Source organism: Cololabis saira, chromosome 12 (genome assembly GCF_033807715.1).
Source record: "Cololabis saira isolate AMF1-May2022 chromosome 12, fColSai1.1, whole genome shotgun sequence".
In the NCBI taxonomy this organism is placed as follows: Eukaryota; Metazoa; Chordata; class Actinopteri; order Beloniformes; family Belonidae; genus Cololabis; species Cololabis saira.
Genome location: NC_084598.1, coordinates 22,446,569 through 22,463,456, shown reverse-complemented (window position 1 = coordinate 22,463,456; position 16,888 = coordinate 22,446,569). Strand labels below are relative to the sequence as shown.

Here is a 16,888-nt window from a genome sequence, read left to right as displayed (position 1 = left end):
ACAATCCACTTGTGGGTGTCACTGGTCATTTACCAAAGCAAAACATCATTTGTTCAACATTTATTGCCAGTGATTGGTTATGTTTCACAGAATAACCATTCCTCATCAGCCTATTTCTTAGAATAAGGTTGTGTTAAACTGGGAGTAAAATGGCTTGGCAGCACTGCTACGACAAGAGGAGAGCTGTTGGGAAAGAAGGAATGAGGAATTATTGTGGAGAGGAAGTGCGGCATCAGTCTCCAAGCATTTCCCAGCCTCCTCCTCAATCTCCCTGCTGTCTTTTTTCCCCCCCTCATCACATGTTTCTCTCCTGCTTTCACATCCCCACCCCCACCCCCCTTTCACATCCATCTTCATTCAGGTCTAATTGTTAGCTGTGTGCTGGGCTCCCATTACAATTAGCCATCCATCTGTGTAGCAGTGGAGAGACAACCCCTGATCTATCTCACTGCACAGAGGAAAGATGCATGAGGATGCCACCAGTTGCATTCAGGCAGTTGGAATAAAAACAGCAGACACAGACACTTGTTCCCTCTGCCTTCCCATAGTCTGAACTGTGACTGCTTTTGGTCTGAAGTGAATTGAACCCAGACATTAAACTTCAACTTCAACTTTATTTATTTATATAGCACTTTTCATGCAGCTGGAGTGCAACACAAAGTGCTTTACATTAATACATAAAAAGAAACAATCTCCCTTGACCCTACCCTCATTCATACGACCAACACACACATACACACAGCATACTATACAGATGCATACACACCCAGCACCCCCACCCCTGTGATAAAAATGGAGTATGGCTGAGCACTGATAGACCAAGTGAGGAAAGTCTATTAAGTCTATTCCTGTTTTTATCCATGAAAAGACATGAAGCAACTTAATTTGTCGTAAGGAGAGTATGTAAAGGTAATAATGTCCTCAGGCAGGAGGACAAATGACACATGTGAAAGGTTAAAAGATGTAAATGGAAAATAACAAAGAACAACTAACTTGCGATAAAGATGGCAGAAATTAAAACAAACTTTTAAATGGTAAGCTGCCATATGATCAAAATGTATCCTGCTGGTCTGAAGTGGGGTTACTGTAGTGAACCTAAAACAAATTTTTACATGCATACAGAGAAAAACTGTCCAGATTTATGCAAGCAGTTACACAAGAACCTCACAACACCTGAAAGACAAAACTGAATATCCAGAAAGGGAAGCCTCCTATGCCAACCAAGTGATTTAGATTTTTGTGTTTTGCCAGTTATTTCTCTGTTGGTAGAAAAATATGTCTTTCTTTTTATAATCAAAAAGCTTTTTGCTAAGTGAGTCTGACTACAAAAATGATGCTGCAGTCAAAATTAAAATATAAATTCTACCATGCTCACATCATCGTATTTCTTTTTTCATTATTTAAAATTGAACATTTGGAGACAAACATACACGGAACTTAAAATCTCACTAATGCACTATTAAGAGTAAATGTCAAGGGAAATGAGAAGAAGGAAAATAAAATGCTTTTTATATATATATATATATATATATATATATATATATATATATATATATATATATATATATATATATATAAACCTAAACTAAAAGACCCTGAGCACATCACATCTCAAGTGCTACTAGGGAGAGACGTTCTTATCTATAAAGTGCAGGTAATCCAGGCTTAAAGAATGTCTGTCTCTCTAACTGGTGTTAGTCCGAGGTTAAGCTGTCTTTACAGATATCTGTTGGCCGGGGGTGACAGAGGACTTGATTTTTTCCAAATCAATTCTGCCATTGTCCAGAGTTTCATACCCTCCTCTCGGGCGGATTTTCTAGCAGCCTCTTTTCCCAAGTTTCTGTTGCCTTTTCTCTATGGCCTTCATGTCGTTTGTCCCTCTATCTCTGTCTCTTTTTCACTTTGTCTGTGTGTTATCGTACAGCAACACACCCCAAAGCAAGTAACTTGACTTATTTCCTTATGGCAGATCTGTCAGGCTGTATAAAAGCAACTGTTTAGATGAGTGGCAGATGCCAAGCAAAGTTATTTATGTGTGTGTGTGTGGCGGCGTGGCAGTGTACCTCCTCCTCATCAGATGGTCTCTTCTTCTTCTCCTTTTTCTTGTATGGTTCGGAGGCAGACCAGAGGCTAAACTAAATCTGGTCTCAGAGCTCAATTGCTCCACTTTTTAACTGTGCCAGATCCTTTGCATGCAGACTTGAATTGTTGTAATGCAAGGTGCTGTGATTTCTCTTTCTTTTTTTACCTTTATTTTGAACTAAAAGATAAACTTCTAGCAAAACATCTTCACTGTGCAGGAATAATTTATCAAAATGGAGTAAATATGTATTGTTTTAAATCATTTGAGGATATGCCAGTTTGGATCTAGAAATAAAATGGGTTAAGATGAGCAATTTGTGCTGGCTAATATCATATAGCTGTATGCTTTAAAGAATGATCGATCCTTAATTGTGGTTCCACAACAGTGAGATGGGAAAAACTAAGATGTAATCAGAATGGAAAAAGGGAAACAAAAGGAGGGAAAACAAAAATCAGTTATCAGTTAATTGGTTAGGTGTATGGAAACATCCGGACTAGTTCTGTCAGTGTTGACATCATTTCCTGAATAGTGTTACAATAACCTTTTTTAATTACTTTTGAAAGCCACTGCCTAATCAGTGTTGATTGATTTAAGTTTAAACTGTAATTATTTTATCATAATTTTCTCTACTTTACTACAAGTATCTGTGTTCTTCTCTTGGCTTAGGTTATTGAGACGTGTACTGTATACATGTCTTGGTGGTTAAATGCATTATCTATCCATAAGTGACTGACCCAGTTTGAATACTGACTGTTTTCTCTCTGATTGCAAACTTGCAGACACTGTATAACATTAGTTTCCCTCCTACACATGTGAACGCACATGTTGCTGTGCACAAAGCTTTCTAAAGCATGGCAGCAAACAGCATTTCCCCTAGGAGATGCTTGCTGCTAATGTCAGTTTTCAGTGCAATTAGTTGGTCAGTTCCAGCACATAAGAGAGCACTAAAACGTAAGTGTTCGGACACTAGTGCTTCCTCTTTAGCACCACTGAATACACTGTGGCTCGTGAACTGTAATAGAAGGTTGTGTACGTTGTCACAGCTAGTGCACACTAGATGACACAATTTGAAAACAGACTGATGTGGCCCTCTTGGGGGAAATAAAGTAAGCATTTTTTTTTTAATTTGTTTTACATACAATAAAAACAAAAGCACTTAAAAAAACATTTACGCACTTTATTACTGAAGGACAGTAAAACTGTATTTCTGTAGTGTTTGGAGCAATCACAGGTAAATAACTGAAAGAAATAGAAGACTTTAGACTTTAAGCTTTAGAATAAAGATGAGGATAGAAAAAAATCACAACACAACATTTAGAATCAGGATGAACCATATTTATTAATGAGTCAAGCTGGGATTTATATCCATTCAAGTAATAAAGTAAGTCAAGGTTCTTTATGATGAGCGATATGGCCCTGAGCCAGGACTTCCCCCACATTTTCACAGCTCTAATCTATGTTTTGGGTTTGCACAAATTCCATCTTTTCACTTAACCACAACATCTTTACCCAGAGTGAAACACTAGATGGAGTAGTAAACTTCCATTCAATGGACTAAGGTTTCAGAGCAACAATCCATTCAACGGGCATAATAGTCTCCACATTAAAGTTGAAAAGTCAGTCTAGAATATAGAATATTGAAATTGGATAGTTATGGTTAGCATACAAATTATGCTATTACCAATACAAAAAGTGCAGCACAGACTGATGTTTAGAAAGGTTTTGCCCAAAGAGAACTGGGATAAACTCCAGGAGATGGATGGATGGATGGATGGATGGATGGATGGGTGGGTGGATGGATGGATGGATGGATGGATGGATGGATGGATGGATGGATGGATGGATGGATGGATGGATGGATGGATGGATGGATGGATGGATGGATGGATGGATGGATGGATGTGGATGGATGGATGGATGGATGGATGGATGGATGGATGGATGGATGGATGGATGGATGGATGGATGGACCATTTAAGACGCAAAATCTGCCACAAATACAGTGATATTGATTGAAAACACCCGATCTAAATAATCACTGTGACATATAGGGATGTAAATAGGACACGCCGGGTATTTTGTTGACATTTTCCCTGATTGAATATTTGTAGATTTGAACACAGCCTTCATACCATGATATCTTAAATTCTACTGATTCAATTCTGCCGTTGTGCTCAGACTTTAAAGTGGTCAATTTGGCTCATCTGTTTTTACAAAAATGCCATGTTGACAACACATAAAACAGCTCTTGGGTTTGCTCCTGTAAAGTAGTGCTTCAACAGTAGGAAACCAATCCATCATTATTACTGAGTTTGTGTTAAAAACTGTTGGACATTCGACATTCGACAGATATGAAACAAATACAGGAAACAGGGTAGGTTTGCTATCTGAATTGCATTTATTTGTCCAGATGTGAGATGGGTGAGTGTCCTCTGGTAGTTAACATTGTTTTTGACTTAAAACCACTGATTCAGTTAGGTCCCATTTGAGAGGATTCTTTGACACTTATATTGCCACTGTGTTTACATGGCTAAACAAATGGTTAAATGTCATCTGTATTGTTGTTTGTGCTGGTGTGTGGGAATGCACAGCCCACACACAATATGTTTGGTCATTTAACCCTCCCCTGACCATCTGTATATATGTGAGTGCTTATAAAAGTCCTTTGTGCTTTTGATGATGCTTCAGCAACAATTCAAGCTCATCGTGTCATGTCCTGGCTATGCCTGAAAGCACATACGGACCTTAAACACAAGTTCCCTGATCCCAGAGGCCCTGGAAGTCTATCACATAAGTCCAAAGGTAAATTTGGTCTAGCAGGACGTGTTCTTAACATCCCCTCTATTATCTCTGCACTGCCTGGCAACCATTGCTATAGTCACGGGCTGCTGTTTGCATGGTGGTGACCCTGGTGAGACAACACTCTTGGCCGAGGATAAAAAAGCGTTATTCCAAAGTCCTGTGGGAATGCTGTGGCAGCACAAATCTACATAGAATGCAAGGGCAGAAAGAGAGAGAGGAAAACTTGTCAAGGAGAGCAGAAAGACTGAGAAAAGATGATACCAGAAAATAACAGACAATAAACAACTTCAAGGGAGTTGCTATTGGTGCTTGTCTCTGAATGTGTGTTCACATGTACTCCTGTTTAATTTCCCTTCCTCACTTTAACTTCCTAAATCACAGTGCAAGCTATCTGTAGGTCATCAAACATTACCATGTTTTAAATGAAACCCAAGCGAGGCAATGAGCTTGAATTACCATTCATTACCATACTTTTCATGGAGGCAGGTACTCCTGCTGATACTTTAAAATGGATGGTTTGCATGTGTGTATATATGGAAATTTGCCTCTGAAGATGAAGTGTGCATGGATAACAACACAGGAATAAGCAAAAAGTCAAACGCAACACATTTAAGTTAACAGGATGGTAAGAACCCCACTGCAAAAACCAAAACCACCAGAAGCAGCAGACATTTGTGTAATCTCAAGCCTCGATGTCCCAATCTGACAGCTAAACGCTGCATTTAAGCCGGCCATTGTATTGTGGCCTTAAAGAGATGAGCAACATAGGCATGGACTGAAACTGTGAACATAGCCTGAGTAAACGGAATTCAGTTTTTTTACATTAAACAGATTGCCGAATGACACTCCAAATTTACCTGCTTCTCTTTAAGCTGCAACTCAAACCAATTTTCAACCCAAGGACGGCGGTATTGTGCAGTCTCCATAAATCATTCAAAAGTACATCTGGAGATCAGAGCGAATTTATCACAAGAGATCAGAGCGAATGCCTTAGTAGCTCATGTTTGATATCGTCTATAAAATCACAAGAAAAATATCAAGCATTATGAAACTCAAATCAGTGCAGTATCATGGATGACAATCAATCGTGCCAATATGAAATGTGACGCAGACGCTCACTAAACAGGTCATTTCTGTGCTTTTCTTGTCCTTCCAGAAAGCCCGCTTGGCCAGGATACGAATATCCAAGACAGGAAGCTCGAATGCTTTCCTCCACAGCAAGCGCAACGGCATGTTCAACGAAGCGCTAGAGCTCACGGTAAGACTCATCTCAGTAATGCATGCTTCACTACATTAAGGGATAGCCTGCACCACACAACACCGTTAGGCCTGTATATATATACTTTTTGGGAAGTTTTTTTTAACTGACAACACGAAAAGCTTGACCTCTTTTCTAACCGAGTCAGTAGTCTTTCTCCCAGGTTTCCCGTCAGAACGGCTAACTGTTATCTAAACCAGTAAGCAGCACAATTAACATGAGCATCTCTGAGCCCAGCTGCGCTGACTTGAGGCAGGAAATGTAAACACGACTCGAGGATGTTCCTCGCCTTGCCAAAATTGTGCAGTTCACAAGCACTGCACTGGCCCAGGGCCTGACACAGACTAAAAACAAGTGCTTCTTCTCCACTCCCATACTATCTCTGTCACTTTATTGCTCTTCAGCAGCAGTGGTGAGGACAAAATCAGATTGGCAGCAGTTAGACTGTAGCTTTGGCTGAATAATGAAAAACATTTTTACCAATGCCTAAAGAGACAGTGAACATAGAAGGGTAGTATTGTTTTCTCACATTTTTATAGACGTGTTTATGATTTTATTAATTGAAAGCAAGGGGTCATGAGTACAGATTGCCTTTACTGTGGATACTGAGGGACAAAGTTGTTATGTAAAACATTTATGTAAGATATTTTAAGATTTTAGCATTAGAGGGGGAGGTGGAGTTTCACACACCTATCAAAAATAATGGGGATTCCCTTAGGATTGGATAGACTTCTGGTTGACTCAGATGCGGACACACAAATATGTGGAAAAATCAGGCATCGGCCCACAAGGTCCCAAAAAAGATCATTGCCAAGATTCTCTCAGAGATCACGAGTATATGCTCCACCAGTTTAGTTGTTTTGGCAGCACGAGGGGGGCCAACACAACTCTAGGCAGACTGTTTTAATGCTCTGGCTGCTTGGTGTGTGCAAGCTTAATAAAATGTTAATTGCTGTCAAATGTTTAATTGTAAGGAGGCCTTTTTTTTTTGCTAGCAATATGCCCAACACCATGCAGAGCAACACAGTGTGTTTTGTCACCCGGCAGAACAAGCTGTTTCCACTCTACAGTATGGTGGCCACCTGGGTGGTGAGCCACAGCCACCTCCAGACAGACTGCTTATATAGGCAAGCGGTTGCATGAGTGAATCTGAATACCATGTATCTTCTCTTGCATTAGAGGAAAAGAAGTCACCCCAGTCCTTAAACACCTATGTTCTGCAACAGAATTACTATACAGATAAGCAGCATGAACGCAGGTGAGCAGACCGAAACTGAGTCATCAGAGAAGGAATGTACACTCAGCAAAGAAACCTCTGCTAACAACCCCAGCCAAACCCTTAACAAACAGAAAATGGCTCCTATAAATCTTCCAAATATGGCATTTTGCTTGTCTCTCCATGCTGTTGTGGAGCATGCGGGATGTTGGCAGTCCTTTTTAGTTTGAGTTTTCTATAAACAGTTCAACTATTGATTCTGCTGGGGAAGACTGATGCAACCCACTGAAACGTTATAAGCAAAACACAGCTGTACATCTGACAAGAACACTGACGACACTCTGAAGTCGACTAAAGAGACGTTTTCCTAGGTTCACTCTAAAAAATATTTTGCTGAATGTTTTTGCAAAGTAAAAATGCTAAATAATCACTGTTCTCTTGTTTCTAACTTTTCTGAAAACTTTAGGCTTTTAGAAAAATTGCAACGTATATATTAACCCATTATGACAGAAGGCTTCTGAAAGGCTTCTAATGACATTATTTTTCTTTCCTACATAAAGAAAATACTTCATTCGACCTATAGCTGTTCCTCAGGGTGGGAAAGGGCAAAGGGGCAAGAAATACTGAAAACAAGTCATTAGTGACTCGCCTACAGCAGGCTTTTGCAACAACGTCCAAGTAGGTAAAATGTCACAATGGAAATTTTTCAATTTCTCACTGCATATATTAAATAGCCATTAAGAGCTATCTGGGTTACAAGTCCCCTTTTTGGCTAGATCAGCTCACCAGCTGCACTGAAACAAAGAATCTTCTCAGGGTCAAATAGTTAATGTTCCCTGTGTCTGACTCCATAACTGCAATGCTGACAGCTGACTGTTGTCAGCGCTGAACTATGAACACGAGTAAAACTCTACCTGTCTGTTCTCCTTTTGTCTCCTTCTCCCACTCAAGCAACTTCCATACAAGATGAACCTTTCAGATCAGGTACTGAGACAGCAGTTGGCAGCACACCTTGCACATCACATAAGTGTCTTCTTGAAGAGAATGTGTAACATTTTGTGCACGTGTTTGTGTCTGTGTGTGTGTGTCTCTTTCAGGGCTCCACTGAGGAAGAGCAACGCCTAAGCAAGTCTACATCTCTTTTAGAGAGCCAGCACCACCACCTGCTGCACTGTCTGGAGAAAACCACAGTGAGAACACACACATTGCATGCAAATATCTGATATAACCTTTGTTTGTTACGGATTAACACAGAAACTTAGTTGTGTAGGTTTTAAAATTGCCATTTAATATCAGGGTCAACCTCGAATTTGTGGAGTAGTTGAAAAGAGCTGGCATTTTAGAGAGTTCTGTACTCAGTAACTTACAGCTTGTTGTGCAGTACAGTATATCCCCCTAACTAGATGCTCGTAAATACCTGTCAAAGAGCACAGTCTCGGAAGAATCCAGCATGAACCGCTGGACATGCATCCAAGCTGTCATGGTTCTCCTTGCAGATCTTTGAGACTGAAGATATGGTTTTTGGGGTTTATTCAATAGATGTTAGGACATTAATGTAAATCAGACATTAACATGAATTAATCTGTCAGTGTCCCGTTTGCACTCTTTTTGGCTTTCTTGAGCAATCTGATAGGATTGCCCAGATAGATGGTGATTCTCTTCATTGTGTTCTGCTTTTGTGGCAGCTTGTTGCAGAAACTCTGCTCACATTTCGTGTTTCTTCATGCCTTTTTATTGAGCTTTTTCTATTACAGCTCATTTGGATGCTATGCTCCTAAATTAATTTCTCATGGCAGTTCTAGCACCATTTAACATATTATCATGAGAAACAATGACAGTGAGAATATTTTCTATATGTATGTATGTATATATATATATATATATATATATATATATATATATATATATATATATATATATATATATATATACACACCATTTAACATTTAACATATTATCATGAGAAACAATGACAATGAGAATATTTTTTATATGTATGTATGTATGTATATATATATATATATATATATATATATATATATATATATATATATATACATATAAAAAATATTCTCACTGTCATTGTTTCTCATGATAATATGTTAAATGTTAAATGTATATATGTATATATATATATATATATATATATATATATATATATATATATATATATATATATATATATATATACTGTATATATATACATATAAAAAATATTCTCACTGTCATTGTTTCTCATGATAATATGTTAAATGTTAAATGGTGCTAGAACTGTTTAGGTTCTCAGAATTCAATTGCTGTCTGGACTGAGATCCCAAACCACGATCAGTTGAAGATGATGAGGGTGTAGATCAGGAGCAAAACATAGAACATAGACGAGGGAATTTAAACAATTTATTTCCTCAATTGCCATGGGGAATGTGAGATCACTGGCAAATGGGATGAGCTTGAAGCAGCAGTGTGGACACAGCATAAATATCAAAAATGTGCATTTTCCACCAAGACATGGCACTTCTGCAACTCTGTAATTTCTCTTCAGGGATTAATAACATATTAATCAGTTCAGTTCAACAGTGCAGCACAGCTATTCACATTTAAAAAAACGAGTAGTAACACGCTCTGAGAAGAGCTGTTGACCCAGGCAGTGAAGCAGAAAACCAATCCATGCACACAAAATGGTCAAAAATATAATGAATCCAAGCATTTAAATGTGACTGTCTTCCTCTGTTTGCTTTGTAGAACCATGAGTTTGTGGATGAGCAGTACTACCAGCAGAGCTACCTTGAATCGGGGCTGCAGAATTACCCGTCTCAAAGCCCCTCCCTCTCCAGCCAAGATGGTGTAACAGGGACGTGCTGCAGCCGCCGAAACAAGAAGCACAACACCCCTTTACCGAATGCCAGTGCCCCCGCACACATGAAGCCTTTGACGCACACACACACACACCAAGGCTTGCAGGAGCTCAGCACCATCCATATTCAGCCCCTCAGCACCAGGTACGATCAGCATTTCTAAGAAGAGGGCAAAGGCATCCAGAATGCATTATGAGCTTCTTTTTTTTCACGATCAATTATGGAACATCTCTGTGTGTGTTCTAACCAGATTCACCATGTGGGCTAACAGCCAGGTATTAACGAGTCTCTCATCCTATATCATTAGCCTAATTACCATCCATGTAACTAGCAGGTGGCCTCTTTACCCTCAGATAGTCCTCATAACATTAATGAAGTGTGATTCTGAGAATTTGTATTTTGCACCAAATGAGACATCAGGTTAGGAAACCTTATGTTGTGCTTCAGAACAGTAAGGACCATTAAAAACTTAAATCAATTACAGGGCAGTTTTGTACATTTTGGGGGACGGGGTCCAATATTACACATTTGGAGTATTGGATTTGGTTTTGAAACAGGTGACGTTTGGTGCCCTCTGTATTTCAAGAAGTCCATTTAGATAGAGTTTGAGCTTTTGCGATGCAGTCAGCTTATATATATACCAAGTCTATCCTCCCCAGGTGTATTCAAGCGGCAAAGACCACTCCGAGAACAAGGTATGATAGTGTGTGAGGTTAACAAATTAACCCAGAGGTATTTCCAAGCAAATTACAAACTGTTTCACATCGGTTTAAAGCTTTTGTTCAGGAGTTCATCACCAGACGAGTCGTAGACAGCCACTGTGTTCAAAATTATTTTTCCTTTCAGTTTTTAATTTGCTAACGATCACATGAGCAAATCCAAAGGTTGCTGGTATAATAGTTTGTTGACAGATAAGACCAAAATTAAGTGAGAAAAGGAAAACTGCTAGCAGTTTTGGCCAAGACGGCTCGCCATGAACAGTGAAACAATGACTGCAGATTTATTAAGTGAGCAGTTCATCTGTCAAAATCGGACAAGATCCCAAAGTGAGGCTCTTCCTTATGAATGAGTTAAAATTATATTATACATTATACAAATTATATTAGAAATGTGTAGTTGCAATTCTTGCTGAAAAAAAGAGGTCATCCTCAATGAGTGGTTTACCTTGATTTTTACACTTAATCCACGGTTAACATCGAATAATTTTGTCAATAAGTAAAAACTAAAATATATGGGTTTTTTTCTAAGTTTTTGAATTGTCTAATGAAATATCACCTAGGGATATTTAGGTAATATCTGAGCATAAACAAAAAGGTTTTATAGGGTTTACAAAAGCACTGCTTGACACTGTTCACTTTTCAAAATCCTTAGAATTAGTGCAACTCCACATAAAATAGGATATCACACACAGATACAATAAATAAATTAACATCAGTATCCCAACAGAGGTAGTTCTCTGAATATCTAACGAATGCATTTTAAATGATTATGCAGCTGTTACATTTAGTTTGGTCCAAAAAACCCATGTCAAAACATTTTTTAGAGTTTTAAGACTTATGTTTCGGCATCAAACCAGCGGCATACCTGTACCGTAGTGGGGAACACTCACCATAAGGTGTGCTCTACCGTAATGTCTCCAAATGTTACTCCGTGTCATGCAGCATTTACCACAACAATATATAGCGTCTATTACAACACAAATTGTCTCTAGGCGCTTTCCAGAGACCCACAACATGACCCCCCAGCAATTATTACATAAACAATAGCAGGTAAAAACTCCCCTAGTGGGAGACAAACCTTAAGCCAAACAGTGGCAAGGAAAAACCCTTTAGGAGGGAAGAAACCTTTTGCAAGACCTGATTCATAAGGGGGGATCCTCCTGCTGGGCAGAGCAGGAAAATGGAGATCAGAAAGAAATAATGAATAGCAGAGAGAGGAGAGACACAGATATATTATGAGTGGTACATAAGCAGAGGTGTCAAAAGTATTCACATTCATTACTCAGGTAGAAGTATAGATACTAGAGTTTAAAAATACTCCTGTAGAAGTTGAAGTATCAACTCCAGTTTTTTACTCAAGTAAAAGTATAAAAGTACTGGTTTCAAAACTACTTAAAGTATAAAAGTAAAAGTAATGTAAGGGGGAAAAAAGCCATTAAGGACAAAAGCCACTGAAAATGAATGTATCTTAGTATAATGCAAATATATTAAAGAAGCATATATGTGTACTATTGAGCATCAACATGTGTTTCAGAGAGCAGAAGATATGATGACTAGTTGCCTATAAGTATTGTAATGGTGCAAAAAGTCAAACTTCAGAGGCATGTTATCATTTATCCTAACCTTTATTGGAATGTACATCCAAGTTTAGTGGCAGGAATCTGAGGGCAACGGATGTAAGAACAAAACTGGACAAGAACATCATTCATTGTGCCACAAATTGACACCAAATTCACTCGCAATTTAACTGGATAGTTTTCTTTTAAAGGCCAAAATGAAATAGAGTAACGAGGCTGTTTTTAAAATGTAAGGAGTAAAAAGTACAGATAATTGCGCGAAAATGTAAGGAGTAAAAGTAAAAAGTCGTCTGAAAAATAATTATTCCAGTGAAGTATAGATAACCAAAATTTCTACTTAAGTAGGGTAACGAAGTATTTGTACTTCGTTACTTGACACCTCTGTACATAAGTCAAGTTGTATTAGTAGCCTTTATATACTTGCTGGAGAACTAAGAGTTTTATGTACATATGACTGATACATGGTTAGTTGGTGCTCTACAGAGACGACTATACAAACAGATTTAGACAGCAGACACTGAGGTGGTCAGAGGGTGTGACTGCAGGTCAGCATGTCAGTGGGTATCCAACAGAGACATCTATACAGACAGGTGGAAGCAGCAGTGGGATGATCAGAGGGTGGGAACGCACGGTCAGCATGCAGCTCCTGAAGCTCTGGCCTGTAAACATGTACTGAAGCGAAAAGGAGGGGGCAGACCAGCCCAACAAACTACAAGAACAATGGAGAACAATTATGGGGATGAGATACTAAAACACATGGGTTTGGGCCGTTGTTCTTTTTTGTATTTCGGTTCTTCAGTGTCATTTTCAAACCCGGTAGACAGATAGATTTCTGCAATGTCACTAAAAATTACTTTTACTACACACAGCACTTTTTCCCCCCAGCCAATATTTTTTCTTCTTGCTTTTTATCTTTTTGCTAAAAAAAGACTGGAAACATTTCATGAAATAAAAAGCTGGGCAGACAGAAGTTATTATTAACTTTTCCTCAACCACAGCTGGTCCGGGACATAGCTCATTCCCCTGAAGCGCTATTCCCCTTTTAGCAAAATATTTTCGCTAGGATTATCCTAATCCATGTTATTTTTCCTTTTCTTCCCATTTTTCCTGCAGCCGTTCCAGTCTGAACATGCGCGTAGATGAGCCAGCACCTCTGAACTGCCAGAGCAGCCAGATTACCACAGCAATCATCAGCATTCCCACACCGCCAGTGACAACTCCTGAGGGCGATGCTCATCTGCCTGCTGGCCCCACTCACCAAAACGTTGTGAAGGTGTCCGCACTTTGAAGACTGGAGTGCAGGCGCATCACACAGACAGACAGGTGAAGACTCACTGAAACAGACTGAGGGACAGAGGAGGACTGATGGAGAAGAGCGCATTCAGAGTCTCGGTGTGGCCCTGGTGGAGCCTGCCCTCTACTGGTCATGTACTGTAACAGCACAGACTCCCCTGCACAGGAGGATGGCTTTTAGACACAGTGTCTTCATGTTAGTGGTTGGCCCATGTGTGCGTGTGAGTGAAAGAGTGGGCAAGATAGATGGGATGTCTTTTAAGACAAGGAAGTGATTGAGTAAATGTGTGCTTCTGAGTGTCAGAGGTGAGTTCATGTGTCACTGTGCACAAAGCACCTTTTTGTATGAGTTATGCTTCAGTTTCATTTTTTATTTCTAGCAGGAGATATAAGGGAATATTGAAAAACCTCAAAGGGAAAGAAAGAAAACACCATTCTAATGTGTTTCCCCCTCAATTTTCATCCTGACCCTTTATTTTGTGTCCTTTTGGTCCTCTTATACACCACAGATCTAATAATATTCCACTTGAGTATAAATTCTTCAAAAATATTAAATGCGGTAGGTGTCTCTGTGATGGCATTACAAATGAATTTTGTATTTGTGAATGAGTGTATGTGAATTTTTGCTAGATAGAGGAATTATTCTGTTTCTGAAAGTAGGTGTGTGTGTGTGTGTGTGTGTGTGTGTGTGTGTGTGTGTGTGTGTGTGTGTGTGTGTGTGTGTGTGTGTGTGTGTGTGTGTGTGTGTGTGTGTGTGTGTGTGTGTGTGTGTGTGTCTGTCAGTTGATTGATAACGTGTGTTTCAAATCTTCTGGAAGTCGCTATGGCTCAATATATGGTATAATTGACTAGCTGCCACTCCGAAAGGTTCATTGCACATATTTCTGTCCAAAATTCTCAGCTTAAAAGCTCTCACAAAGTATGTGCCTGTTATACTGTAGTAGAAAGCATATATGTATATATACAGTATATATATATACGTTATATATGCTTTTGTTTTATCTCGAATTTCTCCCTACTCTTTCCCCCTTTTTTTTGGCTTTTACAGCCTCACTGACCTCAAAATATCCAATTTCATCAACAAAGAAACCAAAACGAAAGCTTTCATTTTGACCTTAACATCCAGAATTATAAGCACAAGACGTTTGCTGAGAATTTCAGACACAAATCTGCCCTGAGCCTGTGATCTTTGTGAATATTGTTAATAGAATATTTTGTAATATTTGACCATCGTTTGGCAGAACCAGTGAAGCTGTCCTCTCGTTCTCACTCTTCTTGATTCGCCTCTCTACATCCTTCTCTCTTGTTGTTGTCCTGTTGTATCCCTTCCTTCTGTGTAAACAACAGTATGCTTTCACTAGTCTTTAAAGCTGTCAACGTTTTTAATCCCTCAAACTCAGCAAGCATTTTTTTAAGAGTTGTTGAGTATCTGTGTGGTAAGAAAACTTGGTGTTTGTACTTTTTGTCCTCCTCGGTGTTTCAAATGATTTTTTTTAATATATACTTTTATCTTCTGGAGACTTTAAAGCAGGGATGTCAGTTGTCAAGGTGACCGCAGAGACATGGAGGACACCGGATGAACCATCCACAGATCTCTGTCAGCAAAGCATGCTGTTCTGTCCGTTCCCCTGATACATAGGTTCACAATAACTTCTAACTGAAGTCAGCTTTTGTAACTACTGATGAACTGTGGGCATTTTGGCAAAAACTGCTGCAAATCTTTTAAAGCTTTTTCCTCTTGAATTTCATTTCCAGTTAAGGAGCCTTGGAGACAGTTAGGTCTTACTTTAGGTTGATGAGGCCGCACCAAAACAGGGAGGAGAAGGCCGAGTGGTAGCAAACATACCATCCAATTATGCTCTGCACAGTGAAAAAACATGAAAGTGATCTAGAGCATGCACACATGGCTGCAGGTGACCTACTGTCTGCAATTTCAAATCAGCACTGGACAGTTCTCATATAATTATTATGTTTGCCCAGGTGTAGTTGATGTTTCTTAATGCAAAATCAGACTATTTCTAACAAGTGTTAAACTAGAAGCACATGCAGTTGGTGGATATATAAACATGTGGTATGTATACACACACACACACACACACACACACACACACACACACACACTATAACACACACACACACAATCTTTTAGCAACATACCAGTGCATCAATTCATGAAACTAAGTCTGTTGGACTTCTTTCTTGTATTTCAGCTTTTGCTGATCCTGAGGTTAGTACCAGCCCAAAGAATCCCGAGACTAGTCCACAGAGTTGGGACAGGATGTGTTTACCGCTGGTATTCCAAGTAGTGACCTAGTACTATTGTTGGTAACTCAGTACTCTACATGGTGACAGCTGCCTACATCCAGTATCAGTGTTTAGTCAAACCGTGCGCAAATTTATATGGAGAAAAAAAGAAGACAAGCACGGGCAGTAAACGCTTTCTCAGTGTATTTGTAAGAGTGAGGTTACTTCACAGCATCAAGTATGAAGTTAGATTCTACTGTGATATGACAGAGGCGACAGCAGACTTGAGGCTACCTGTATTTCGTTACAAAGGACAGTGATTAATTTCTTGCTTCCCTGTTTCACAACAGGTTGTTTCAGCTGCAATTTCAAATGACAGTTTGAAATATAATGTAAGCATATATTCCGCTCAGTGTTATAAGACTGCTTTTTTATTTCAGACAACAAAAACAGGTCTGTAGTTGTGTTTGTCTCTCTCTGTTATGTACTCTCCTTTGATTGTCCTCTCTTTGCACTCACTCACTTTTCCTCTCACTCTTTGCTTTGCCCTCCTATGCCACCTGTCGTCGTTGAGACTACTGCTGTGCGTATTTTGTCAGGTGTTGGATATTATTTATGACCTTGTCTTGTGTCCCAACTGTGAAACGCCTGATAAAACATCTATATCTGCCACAAAATGCAGTCTGCTGACTCTCTTCTTTGCCTGTAAATCCCTCTGTGTGTCTAAGTGTGTCAACACAAGATAGTGGCTTGTAAATATTAAGCCTTGGGGGGTATTTTCAATTCCAGAAGTGCAGTCTTTGTGGTAACCTAAATGTTCTCATCAAAGCACTGAACCTTTAGG

General features: G+C 39.2%; 1 protein-coding gene across 2 annotated transcripts in view; it reads left to right on the top strand.

Annotated features, from left to right (window-relative positions):
• kcnd3 (potassium voltage-gated channel, Shal-related subfamily, member 3) overlaps positions 1 to 16,297 on the top strand; it is a 126,440-nt gene extending 110,143 nt beyond the window's left edge. For both annotated transcript variants that reach the window (XM_061736026.1, XM_061736025.1), the window contains exons 4-8: positions 6,042 to 6,143; positions 8,311 to 8,343; positions 8,457 to 8,549; positions 10,099 to 10,355; positions 13,621 to 16,297. In XM_061736026.1, coding sequence (XP_061592010.1) covers positions 6,042 to 6,143; positions 8,311 to 8,343; positions 8,457 to 8,549; positions 10,099 to 10,355; positions 13,621 to 13,795 — 660 coding nt within the window. In that variant the 3' untranslated portion in view covers positions 13,796 to 16,297. The remainder of the gene's footprint in view (positions 1 to 6,041; positions 6,144 to 8,310; positions 8,344 to 8,456; positions 8,550 to 10,098; positions 10,356 to 13,620) is intronic.
• Positions 16,298 to 16,888: the final 591 nt, after the last annotated feature.